Below are 11,554 nucleotides of genomic sequence, written 5' to 3'. Positions count from 1 at the left end.
GCGGCGAGCGGGTTGCTCGGCCGATAATCTCCTCCGCGTGTGTGCGTGTCCCTCAGAGCGGCGTCGCTGCGGCTTTGCCGGCCGCGGGGCGCCCCCGCCCCTCGTCCCTCCTCCCTCCTTTCCCCTCAGGCGTGCTCCAAGCCCAACAGGTGTGGGTTTTCTCACAGCACTGGAGGAGGAGAGGCGAGCAGGTACCAAAGCCTTCAACTCCAGCTAGCCCTGGAAGCTTGAGAGGGATCAGCTGTGCTACTTTGGTTTTTGCCTCGCTGCCTCGAGAGCCGGCCAGGGAATTGCTCTTTGAGCCGGTTGCAAGAAGAGGTTCAGAGCCGTATGAAGTCTTGCTGTAAAGCGTGGGGGAAGGCGGTTAACTAACCGGTGAAGTGGCTTTGACTTGTTGTGCTGGCTGGAGAAGGAGGGGACTGGAAGGGCGCTGGGTCTTGGTTCATTTGCCGTGGTCTGTAGGGAAGCGGAGCGTGAGTTGTTCAAAGTGCTCTCGTGAAATGGCTTAACTAAGAAAACTGGAGTTTGCCACATGCCTGTAACATCTCATAACTTTACCGTTAAACCTACTTAGGTTGATCAAAAATGACTAGCAGCAGTGGCTGGTTTGAGAGTGCTGGAATACCCACCCTTGACCCCATACAAAAGACGACTTTGCCAACTCAGGCTCCTAGGCAGCTGCGTTTAAAGAAGCTTTCTCAGTCTGTGACTGTAAGGCCAAAACTTCCACCTTCTGAGAGGTGCAGTGTACCGAAGGTGCTGCAAAATCCAGGTATAGTTTTCAGTTTATACACTAGGAATAATATTAAAATACACTGTTAATGCTAGTGCAAGTAACTTTGTGATTTCTCCTCTTTGAAGGGTTGCAACCCTCAGCTGCTTTTTCTAACTGCTGTATTTTCTTAAGTGACTTCTTTAGCGCCTGCTTGAACTTCTTGCTCTTCTTCCTATGGCCTTTCATACCGGAGGTGTGTTAGAGTAAGAGATGTGTTGTAGGGCAGGCTATATAGTCTGCAGCATTTCATAATTATAAATTCCAAGTTACACATCAAAAGTGCTGTAGATGTTGCTAAAATACAGGGTATCTCCTGCTGCATGAATTTTCATAGAGATCACTGAGAGAAGTTTTAACTGCTGTTCCAGATGTCCCAGGATGTATTTTGAATTCTGTCACTTCAAATAGTTGTACTGAGGTAAAGGCACCCATTTACGAGACTTGGAGATAACAGTTTATTTTAGTTTTTCTTGGCTGGGACATACTTGTGCCTGAGTATACTGCAACCCTGAAGCTGAATATTCGACCCATGCTACAGCTGATACAGGGAAGAAGATTTAACTTTTTTCTCTCACATCTAAATGAACACACAGATCTCCACAGAAGTGGACACTGCAGGAAATGTTAATTGGTTATTCTGTAGGAGAACTCCCAAGTCAAAGATGACTGTCCAGATACCGCGTGCTCCTTGGAAGAGTTTGTCGTTCGAATGAAACTTGGAAGTGTGGGTTTGCCTCAGGACTACTCAGAATTTACAGAAGTCTCCTATGAGTTGACTAAGTTGCTTCACATGGCCCTGTGAAGACCATAAGGGCTCTGTGCTGGGAGAGATGAAATACCCACTCACCTGCTGTCCTGGTTCCAAGTGTGCTTAATGGTGGGTGTGGGGGGGACCTGCAGGGTTAGGATGGGTGTGCAGTGCAGCTCTCCGTGTTTTGTCCTGGCCACCTCAGCCAGAGGTGGCGTGTCTCTATTCAGCAGCGCTTTGTGGGTGGCTTTCTCTTTCTTTGAATGTTACCTCCCTTTTGAATAATGTGTGTGGTTGCTAAAACTTCTATAGTGTCTTATGACAGGGAGTTCCACTGCTTCGTAGTTTTGCGTGAAAACTCACACGCTCCATTGTTTGAATCTGCCATCAGCAACTTTCACTAATCACTGGTTTGGAAAGGAGGGGAAGGGGAGTCTATGTTGTATTTACATGTACTATCTGTCTATATTCAGAGATTAATGGATTTAGTACTCAAAGTAAAAGCTTTGATGCTTTTAAGAGGAGATACACACTGTTTCAGAATTGCTAGTATTGTTAATGTAGGATTTGGTGCACAGCAATACTGCTCTAGAGTAAATGTTTTTGCTTTTTGTTCTTCTAAGGAGCCTCTAAAACGCATTTATTGTGAACAGATTTAAACTGTTGGAGACTGTTCAGTTCTTAATTTTGTTTCAGAACCTTTTCTTTTGAAAGCAGCCCGTGCACCCCCATTATCAGCACTTCCTCCAAAGAAAGAACTAGAGGCGTTTATTGCAAGATATGAACAGGGAGTAATAAACGCAGTATCTGCCTTGCATCAGTTTGCACAAATGCACCATGCACAACTTGAATTGAAAGAAACTGGTGTGGCAGGTAAATACTTCCTCTTTTCTTAAATAAAATAATATTTGTTTATCCTTGAGATGATCTGAATTTATGCAGTTAGTGTTGATGGCACAAATACAGATGAATTTTTTTATGGTTGGTTGCACTACCTTCTACATATGTTGCTTTTTGGCTGCCCTTTTATTATTGACACAGCTGTGTCTCATAATTAATTACTACAGAATTTGATCAGATGAATTGTATAAGATTCTGGCTGCTGCCAGAACTTTGTGGAAAGTGCATCAAGGGAAAGCTGCCAAAATGCATTTGGAAGTGAAAGGTTTGAGTTGTATTTTGCTGAAATTATTTTTGTTTTGTACTTGTCCTCAGAGTGAATGTAAGCACATAAAGCTATGGATAAAAGCACCTTAAAATACTTTCACTAATTGGGTTTGGTTTTTTTTCTCCTTTAAAGGCAATATCATAAGGCCTTATTTTGCCTTTTGTGCTGTGGTAGATGGCATTTGCTACAAGACTGGACTGGGAAAAAACAAGAAGGAATCTAAATTAAATGCAGCTAAACTGGCTCTTGATGAGCTACTTAACTTGGAGTATACAGGGGCAAAGGCTTCTGACAAGTCAGGTAAATACTCAAGCAACATCTAATTAAAATTTGAAAAGCTTGGCTTAAAGGTTTCTTATGCAAAATCTCTGTAGTTTTATTAAATGCTTCTGTATCAGAGCCGCACTCAGTTTTCTTGAATCCTTTGGGCAGAGCTATTTGTCGCATGGTTCTGAAACTGGGTTTTTTCCTTTGTCTTTTGTGTATTAGGAGTTGTGTCAGTTTGTAGCACAGAGTGGAGAATCCTGAAGGAATTTATTTATTTGTTGCTGTTGCACTTGATTAGCTACTGACTAGGTAACAGCAACATGAGGTTCATCCTATGTGGTTTTGAATTTTTATGATGAAAAGGTTTCAACACTGAGTTACTACTTTCAAAAGAATTCAGTTACCATAACACTTACCTTCTTTTAAGGGTTGCTGCGTAAATGGTTCTATGCTTAAAAGGACTTCAAAATGAGAAAAGAAAACTCTTAGAGAATTAGAAACTTCAACTTACTGGAAATAGTGTGAGATCCATGTTTTGAAGTGTAGACTGTCCATCCCAGTTTGAAATTTTGTTAAATTCTTAGAACCTCACTGTATTCCCGCTGAGCCCCAAACTCCGGCGAACTCTGTTCGTGTTTCGAGGATCTATTTCGGTAAGGAGTAGTCTTGTTTTTCTCTCTTGATTCAAATTATCCAGCAAATGCTTGCTTTTGTTTTTTTTCTTTTATTTAATTCTTCTTTTAATACATTTAGTGATCTGTATGAAGTTACTGTTATTTTAAACATCTTCTCTTTGAAGAACACGGTAAGAATTAGTGCCACTAAAGTAGATGTACCATCGATTCTACAAATGCATCCAACTTCAGTAAATTGCTTGAGTTTAAGTGGTGAATTGGTGACAGAAATAGAAACAGCATTTCTGTCCTTACTTGAAATACTGTGTGCAGTAGGTGATCAAAGTTGATCCATATCCATGAATGATTATCATGAATAATAAAAGCATAAAGTGTTTAGGTATTCTGGTCTTTATTTATCCATGTGTTGAGATTTATAATTGGGCAAGTGTTTGATCATGTCTGGTTCCTCCTACCCCCACAAATTTGTGTCTTGCTGGCTTTTATTGTTTTATTTAGAAGGAAGACAGCTCATGTATCAAAAACTTTCACAAACACTTGAAGCCATATTTAACAGCCTGACTACCGGACATCCTGAGTACCAAAGTTGTGGCCGTTCACTAGCTGCCTTCATCATTGAAAAAGGCAAGTCTGTTTTGATCGTGAGTATTGGGGAATGGAAAACCTAGGCTGTGTGCTCCCAGAGAGCCTTGATTAACGCATCCCTGACCTGGTAAATAAGTGTAAAGGTAGCTCTCCTTTGACATGCTCTGTTCAGATGGCTCTGTCACATGCATAACTGTGCTACAGTCATGCAAATATCCAAGACCTACGTAAGCATTTCTTTGTGCTGTCTCAAAGAGGAGTAAGGCTGCATAGATCAGTATAGGCCAGAGCAGGTGGATATGCCTTGAAGGAAGCTGCAGCTCGTGGAGAACCCACACAGGAGCAGCCTTCTGGCAGGAGCTTTGGTCTGTGGAGAGGACCCTACATTGGAGCAGGTTTTCTAGCAGGACCTGTGACCCCATGGGGGACCAGTGCTGGGGCATTATGATCCTGGAGCACAGCATTCCATGGAAAGGACCCACGCTGGAGCAGTTCTTGAAGAACTACAACCAGTGGGAAGTACCCAGGCTGGTGTGGTTCGTGAGGGGCTGTATTCTGTGGGAGGGACCCTGTGTTGGAGCAGGGAAGGAGCATGAGGAGGAAGGAGCAGCTGAGACCAGGTGTTAGGAACTGGTGCTTCCCTACACTCCCGTACCACTCAGGCAGGGAGGAGAGCAGTCAGGAGTGAAGTTGAGCCTGGGAGGAAGGGAGGGGTTAGGGGGAAGATGTTCCTCATTTTGGTTTTGTTTCCTCACTATCCTACTCTAATTGGCAATAAATTAAATTAATCTTCCCCGAGTTGAGTCTATTTTGATGGTAAATGGCAAGCGATCTCCTTGTCCTTATCTTGACCTATGAGCCTTTTAATTTTATTTTTTCAGAAAATCGTTCAGGTTGGAAAATACCTTTAAGATCATGGAGTCCAACCTGCTAGGGGACAGGGGATAGGAGAGAGCACCTTGGTGGGCAGTTGGCAGCCAGACAAAGTTAACCCACCACAATCACCTGAAAATCAATGTTTTCTTTTTAGGTGGACAGCATGAAGTTGTAGCTCTGGGAACAGGAGAATATAATTACAGTCAGTGCTTTCAACCTTGTGGAAGAGTGTTGCATGACAGCCATGCCATTGTTACTGCAAGACGTTCTCTACTTAGGTGAGAATGTGTGTACAAATAGGTACCAGTTCTCTTGCAGCCAGTTCTTCTCAGTTTTACTTTTGCAAATGTAAATGTAAGTGCACTTGCATTTTATAGTTAGTACCTTCTGTATGACTTCCAAACCACATGAATTAAGTATGAATGCTTGTGTATTTGTAAACAAAGTAGTGTCTTTAACATTTACTGTTCCGTAACACTTTCGTTTAGATATTTTTATAGACATCTTCTGCTGTTCTATAATGAAAATCCAGCGAGGACAGAGAAATCCATATTTTGCACAGCACCAGGCTCGAAGCTGCTTACCCTAAAGCAAAACACAACTATCTTTCTCTACATGAATCAGCTTCCAAAAGGAACTGCTCAGTTAAAATCACGCATGTAAGTACCTTGGTATTTTCAGAGACGTTGTACTGGAAGATCAATTTTTTTGCAGTGACAGACACGTTGTGAGTGTGGAAAATAGGGATTGTTACGCGTTTCTAAGATGGGGGTTGCTATTATGAATTTTTTTTTCATTTTTTGGAAGCATTAATGTACAGGGTGGTAGTGGTAAGTGTATGAGATACAGCTCAACATGACAATGCGAAAAACTTACGTGGGTTACAGCTTCAGGACGATGCTTTGTTTATTACACATATCCACTTACCTGTTAACCCCCCTCCAAAGATACTATTAAAATGCTAATAAATGATTAATTTAACCACTGAGCAAGTGGATGTGGTGACTTACTCTAGTCCTGTGGTGTACAGGATGACATTATAAAAACCCTATTGAATTGAAACAGTAAGCTTTTGCTCTGCTTTGTAGGAAAAAGGTAATGAGAGAAACTTGATGGGACAAACACACTCCTGTGCCTCTGAAAGTTGGGGTTTTTTAATAGTTTTGACATTTAACAGCAGCAGTCACTGGTTTACCAAGTTATTACGAACAGTGTTATTTTGTGACCCTTATAGTGGTGCAGTGGAATAATGTCCCTGAAAGTCGTACAGTCGTAACTTTATCATATATACAAGACAGCTAGCTGCTTTCATACTGTATTTGGGTGTTCAGAAGGCAGACTTGTGAACTGGAAGTCACCACCAGTTCATTGCAAGTTGTGCTGACTGGGGGAGCCCCTCCTGTTAGAATTGCAGAAGGTTTTAAATCACTTTCAGTGTCATAGCCTGCTTTTACAAGGAAATGGTTGATGAGTCTGGATGCAGTTTGTGAGCTACTCTGTAGCTGACCATAGTTGGCGGATCACAGATTCAGCACTTTTTCTCTTGCTTTTTGTCCTTTCTGGTGCGTCCTCTCCCGAGACAAACTCTGGGTAGTATTTGCTTCTAATACAGCAGATTTGCTTATGTATAGAGTTATTTAAAGATAGTTTTTAGAAGGGAGCAACTTGCAAGTAATACATTGAGTAGAAAAATGTGTCCACTTATTAATAGGTAGTAGTATGTTACTGAAGCCAAAATTAAATGGTTGCTCTGTAATAATGTAGTAAAGCAAAAGCACCTTTGATCATAACATTGTAAGATAGGATAAAGTTGGGGAGAGTTAGTTCAAAACTTCAGGCTTTGCCTTCTTATCCCTCTCTAATTAAGGGGGAAAACTGTGTTTTGCTTCAGAACAATCACTGTTTTGTCTCTCTAATGTGTTGCACCTGCTTGTTTTAAATATTTTGAAGTATTGCAGTGTAAGTTATGTTTTAAAGGAGGTATAACAACCTTACACCTGCTTTTTCACAAGATGAACAGCCTCCAAGTTAACTTCTGTCATAGTGTAAGTAAACACAAAGTGGTAGCTTTCTGCAGCATATGCTGATCTTTTTTAATGTTTGCACAACTGATGGCTATGATTAGATTGAATTATTAGATTGAAATATTCTTACTTAAATACTGATTTCGGTATTCTGGTCACTTGAGTGGATGAGTGGGGTGTTCCTAAAATGTACAAATATTGAACATAATGGGAGGCCCAGATCTATTGATAATTGTTTTCTGAGAAACAGTATTAGATACCACCTTACAATAATCTCTGATTAGAGTATTTTCTCACTGAAATTCATTTTCTTGTCTTACTTTAGACATCTCAATCCACAATCTATATCTGCTTATGAAACTCATGAAGAACTGAGCCTCCATGTTGCTATAGAAGGCAAGATTTACCTAACTGTTTGTTGTCCACCTAAAACTGTTAGAGCAAGCAGTATGTCAGCTAGTGACAAATTAACAAAATGGGAAGTGGTTGGTATTCAGGGAGCGTTGCTGAGTCACTTCATTGAACCAGTGTATATCAACAGCATTCTTGTAGGTAAGCTTAATGCAAATTTCGGTGGGTTTTTTTGTATGTCCTCACGTCCTGGTTTGATAACATTTTATAAAACATGAACTAAACCAGGATGGTTCTTTAAAGATTTACAGTATTTTTCTGAAAAATACTAAGTGTGTGTATTTTTTTTTCACTCATCTTTGAAATGCCATAGTGTAAAACTCAGTAAGGCTCGCTCTTTTGTCATTGTGGCTTTGTTTTAGCTTACCGGATTGCCCTTCCTTTACTATGTATTAGAGCAGCAGAAGAAATTCACCATTGTTTTATAACAAATTCAATTTTAAATATTGAGGAAATATCAAGTGTGGCAAATGCTGTGTTAACTGTTCGGTCAAATGTGGTGCCTTTAAGGTGACAATGTTAGTCACTTAACTATAGAAGTGCACAGTGGTGGAAAAACTGCCAGTATTTAACTGAAAATGTCCAGTTTCACCCTGGAGTATTTCACGAGCTCTCCTGGAAAGTCTTTGTTCAGTTTTGTGTTGTACCCGTGATCTGCACCCCTCTCTGTATTGGTTAATGCAAATGTTGAGGAATCAGTATTACCAAGGTTTTAGTGAATTCTCAAGATTTTGTGGCAGTCAGGAAGACCGTACTATTATCAGAACTCATTTCGGTAGCTTTTATTTATGCGGTGGGATTAAATTAACGGGTGCTATCCTGAAGGTTCTCATGTGTTTCGTCCTCTCAGTATTTGCATTGCAAGATTTAGTAGACAGATGTCCAAGTTCCCCAGGCATTGAAGACGTAGCAGCTTTTCCTTTTCTAACGCAGAACAAGATTTTTGAAGTGCTCCAGAAGATCTTGTAAGAATTGATGAATGCCTGCCTGTTCCTTCTGAGGAAGTTTGGGCGCTTTTAAGTAAAAGTGATAGAAAAACTTCTAATATGCTCACTTAAGCGGTATTCAAAGTAAACATAACAACCTATAATGTATTACCTTTCTATTTAATAGAAATTCGGTGACCGTTCCTTGAGTTGCTATGGACCAAAATATGTTTATTTAGTAGGTAGTCAGAAATACCTGGATATGGAATAATGTGGGCAAACTCCCTGGTGTATTTTCTAATCTAGAACGTCCAAGTTTGTGTTGCAGCTTCTATTTTAATGGTGTCTTCTGCAAGGAATGTAAAGAGTTGATGAAGGATAATTGTTCCAAAAAGGAGGCACCCAGTGAAAATATTGATGCCTCTGGAGAAGAAACTATGATCAGTTCTATTCTGCAAACTGAATATTGCAGCTGATTTTTCCAAATATTATTGTGTATATATAATTTTTATTTTATAATTAATTTCTGTATATCAATTTTGTGAAAATTAGCAATAAGTAATATTAGTAAGTAGCTAAATATAGATATTTACTATCTATACAGATATTAACTAATATCTATATAGAAAAATTAATATAATGTAGCCCAGTGGAAACATCTGTGTTCTTAGCTTTTTTTTTAATTTTTATTAATTTGATATACTTATGTGTGACAGATCTTGCTTTGTTTAATAGGAAATGGAAATTGCAAGGATACAAGAGGGCTAGAAATAGCTATAAAGCAGCGTGTTGATGATGCACTTACATCAAAGCTTCCCATGCCTTATCTGGTCAACAGATCTCATACTTACTTGGTGAATGCTGCACACCCAATTGAAGAAGACTTTAAACTGAGGTTTCTTAGTTTGAATTGGTCATTGTCAGATGCGTCACTGGAGGTTGTGGATGGGTTAAATGGAAAAACTGCTGAAAGGTTAGAATTTTTCTTCATTATGTTGGAAATAATGTTTAGCCGTACTGTTTTGAGTTGCTTCATTGGAGTATTCATTTTTTAAGCTATGTACGGAGGCCGCTGCATTACCCAAATGGAAGAGATTCTCTCCTGTGTTAGGTGAATGCGTCCCATGATTAGATGTAGTTTTAGAGATCTTGTACTTTACAGTGAGTACCAAGATACGAAATTTAATAGTTCTTTGAATTGAGTTATCTTTATTCCATTGTCTGGTGTGGTGAATGCTTTAGGTTTCATAGTACATAAAACCAGTTAGCATCCTAGTTCAGATGAACTCCAGTTTGAAAACTGATTTTGGTTGGCTTGTTTAAATTCTCACAGCTGCTGATTTGCATTAACTTTGCTCATTGAAAGTAGAAGTAGAATCGTATGATTGTATTCACAAATCATTAGAGGGGAAAAAAAGAACCCTGTGATGATCCAAGCAATATACCTGTAACGTATTTGTTACTGAGTTTTATTATTCTTTTTTCATTTTGACTATAGTTCACCATTTAAAAGTGGCACATACATGGCAAGTCGGCTTTGCAAGGCGGCAATGTTTAGTCGTTTCAGATTGCTTGCTAAGGAAGCAGAACGGAATGATTTGCTTCAAGTTGCAACGTACCATGAAGCTAAGGTGAGCTGGTATGGGGGCAGGGAAGTTTTAGTAAGGAGTCTCTTAATGGCCACTCAAAGCTGGTTTGATAGCCGGGGGTGACTTTCTGTTTTGATGAAAGCTTCACCTGAACAGCGTGATCTCCTTTATTGCCTATAATCTTTGCCTGAGAATGTCTGAAATTGCTGTTTCCAAGTAGAACTAATCTACTGAATTAATCTTGAAACATTCTCTTTGAAAATCTGCCATGTCTTGTCTCAGCATATGGAGGTTGCTGGCCATTTCCTCACATAAGATAGCTTCACATTAAAAAGGTTGGGGATTTTTTGTTTGTTAGTTCGATTTCAATCTTACTTTTTGTATTTGTTTCATACATACCTAGATACTTTTCTACCACAGCGTAGTCTTGTGCGAGGATTCTTAGGTCATACAGGAGTAGGAAAGTAGGAATCACTCATCAGAAGACAGCATTAGGTGCCAGGCTTTCCGTTGTGGTATAAAAATACAGGGAAATTACTTAAAGGAGCTACTGTGATTCTAAACACAATTCACTCACTTCTGTCCATAGTTGGAAATATGTGGGCTCATCTTACCTCTCTGTACTCTTCCAGATTTCTCCTCTCCTTGGGTCAAGTGATATATTTTATTTCCAAAATTGTTATGTGACACTTGAGCTTTTATAAAGTACATACCTTTTTTTTTTCCCCCCTCCTGTCAGAACATGCAAGAGATCATTGTCGAAATGATTCAAAAACTACTTTAAAATCAAGTGGCTTGCTAACTGACAGGTTGTTCATGTGTTTAGATTTGCATTGAATGATAGCGACTGTTTATTTTCTGTGTAAAGATACTATTGGAACTGAAAAGATGCTGAAAAAAATCATGTTGAACAGAGCAATTCTGTCATCCCAATAAATGCCCAGACATATCAAGAGAGTATGTTTTTTAGAATCTGTAACACTTTCTATCACTGTCAGCAACTGAGGGAACTGTAAGATTTGTAGGTGGTGTTTTCTGCAAGGTTTGTGCTTGTGCATATTATATGCTGGTGTTAAAGATCACAGATCTCTGTAACCATCATTCTTGAGGTCTTTCAAGATCGATCTTTCTCTGTCTTTTTTTTTTTCCCCCCAGATCAAATCTGAATCATACCAAGAAGCTAAAAACTTGCTGCAAAGCTACTTAGAGCAACATAGTTATGGATCCTGGATTGTGAAGTCTCCACATATCGAACAGTTCAGTGACTGACTGTGAGGCAGATTGTATGTGAAGTCAGTTTGGGTGATTTCTTTCAGTAAAATGTAGTTCTGATTAGTAAAATGTTTAACAGTAGAGTTCATATTTGCAGCAAGAAAATCATTCCAGAGCTGCTTCTTGTTGATTTAAATGCAGTTACTAAACCATCTGTAACAGTTCAGTCTTTTCCAAAAGTTGATGTTTTCTCATAGGTAGGAGTATCTAATAGCTTTGAAAACCTGTTTTGTTTTGCCCCCAAGTGCCACCTCATTTCTGCTCCCTCACCCCCACCA

The 11,554-nt window shown here is 39.5% G+C and overlaps 1 protein-coding gene across 1 annotated transcript; it reads left to right on the top strand.

The window, feature by feature from the left end:
• The first annotated feature begins 585 nt into the window (after positions 1–585).
• Positions 586–11,273, top strand: ADAD1 (adenosine deaminase domain containing 1 (testis-specific)). The gene is made up of 11 exons (XM_010282709.1): positions 586–772; positions 2,220–2,396; positions 2,824–2,991; positions 3,543–3,611; positions 4,092–4,217; positions 5,209–5,332; positions 5,543–5,713; positions 7,404–7,630; positions 9,151–9,388; positions 9,914–10,046; positions 11,160–11,273. Exons 1-11 carry the CDS (start codon positions 586–588, stop codon positions 11,271–11,273), a joined length of 1,734 nt encoding a protein of 577 aa, XP_010281011.1.
• Positions 11,274–11,554: the final 281 nt, after the last annotated feature.

This window comes from Phaethon lepturus, unplaced genomic scaffold (genome assembly GCF_000687285.1).
Source record: "Phaethon lepturus isolate BGI_N335 unplaced genomic scaffold, ASM68728v1 scaffold3332, whole genome shotgun sequence".
Taxonomy (NCBI): Eukaryota; Metazoa; Chordata; class Aves; order Phaethontiformes; family Phaethontidae; genus Phaethon; species Phaethon lepturus.
This window is presented reverse-complemented; position numbering and strand designations above follow the sequence as displayed.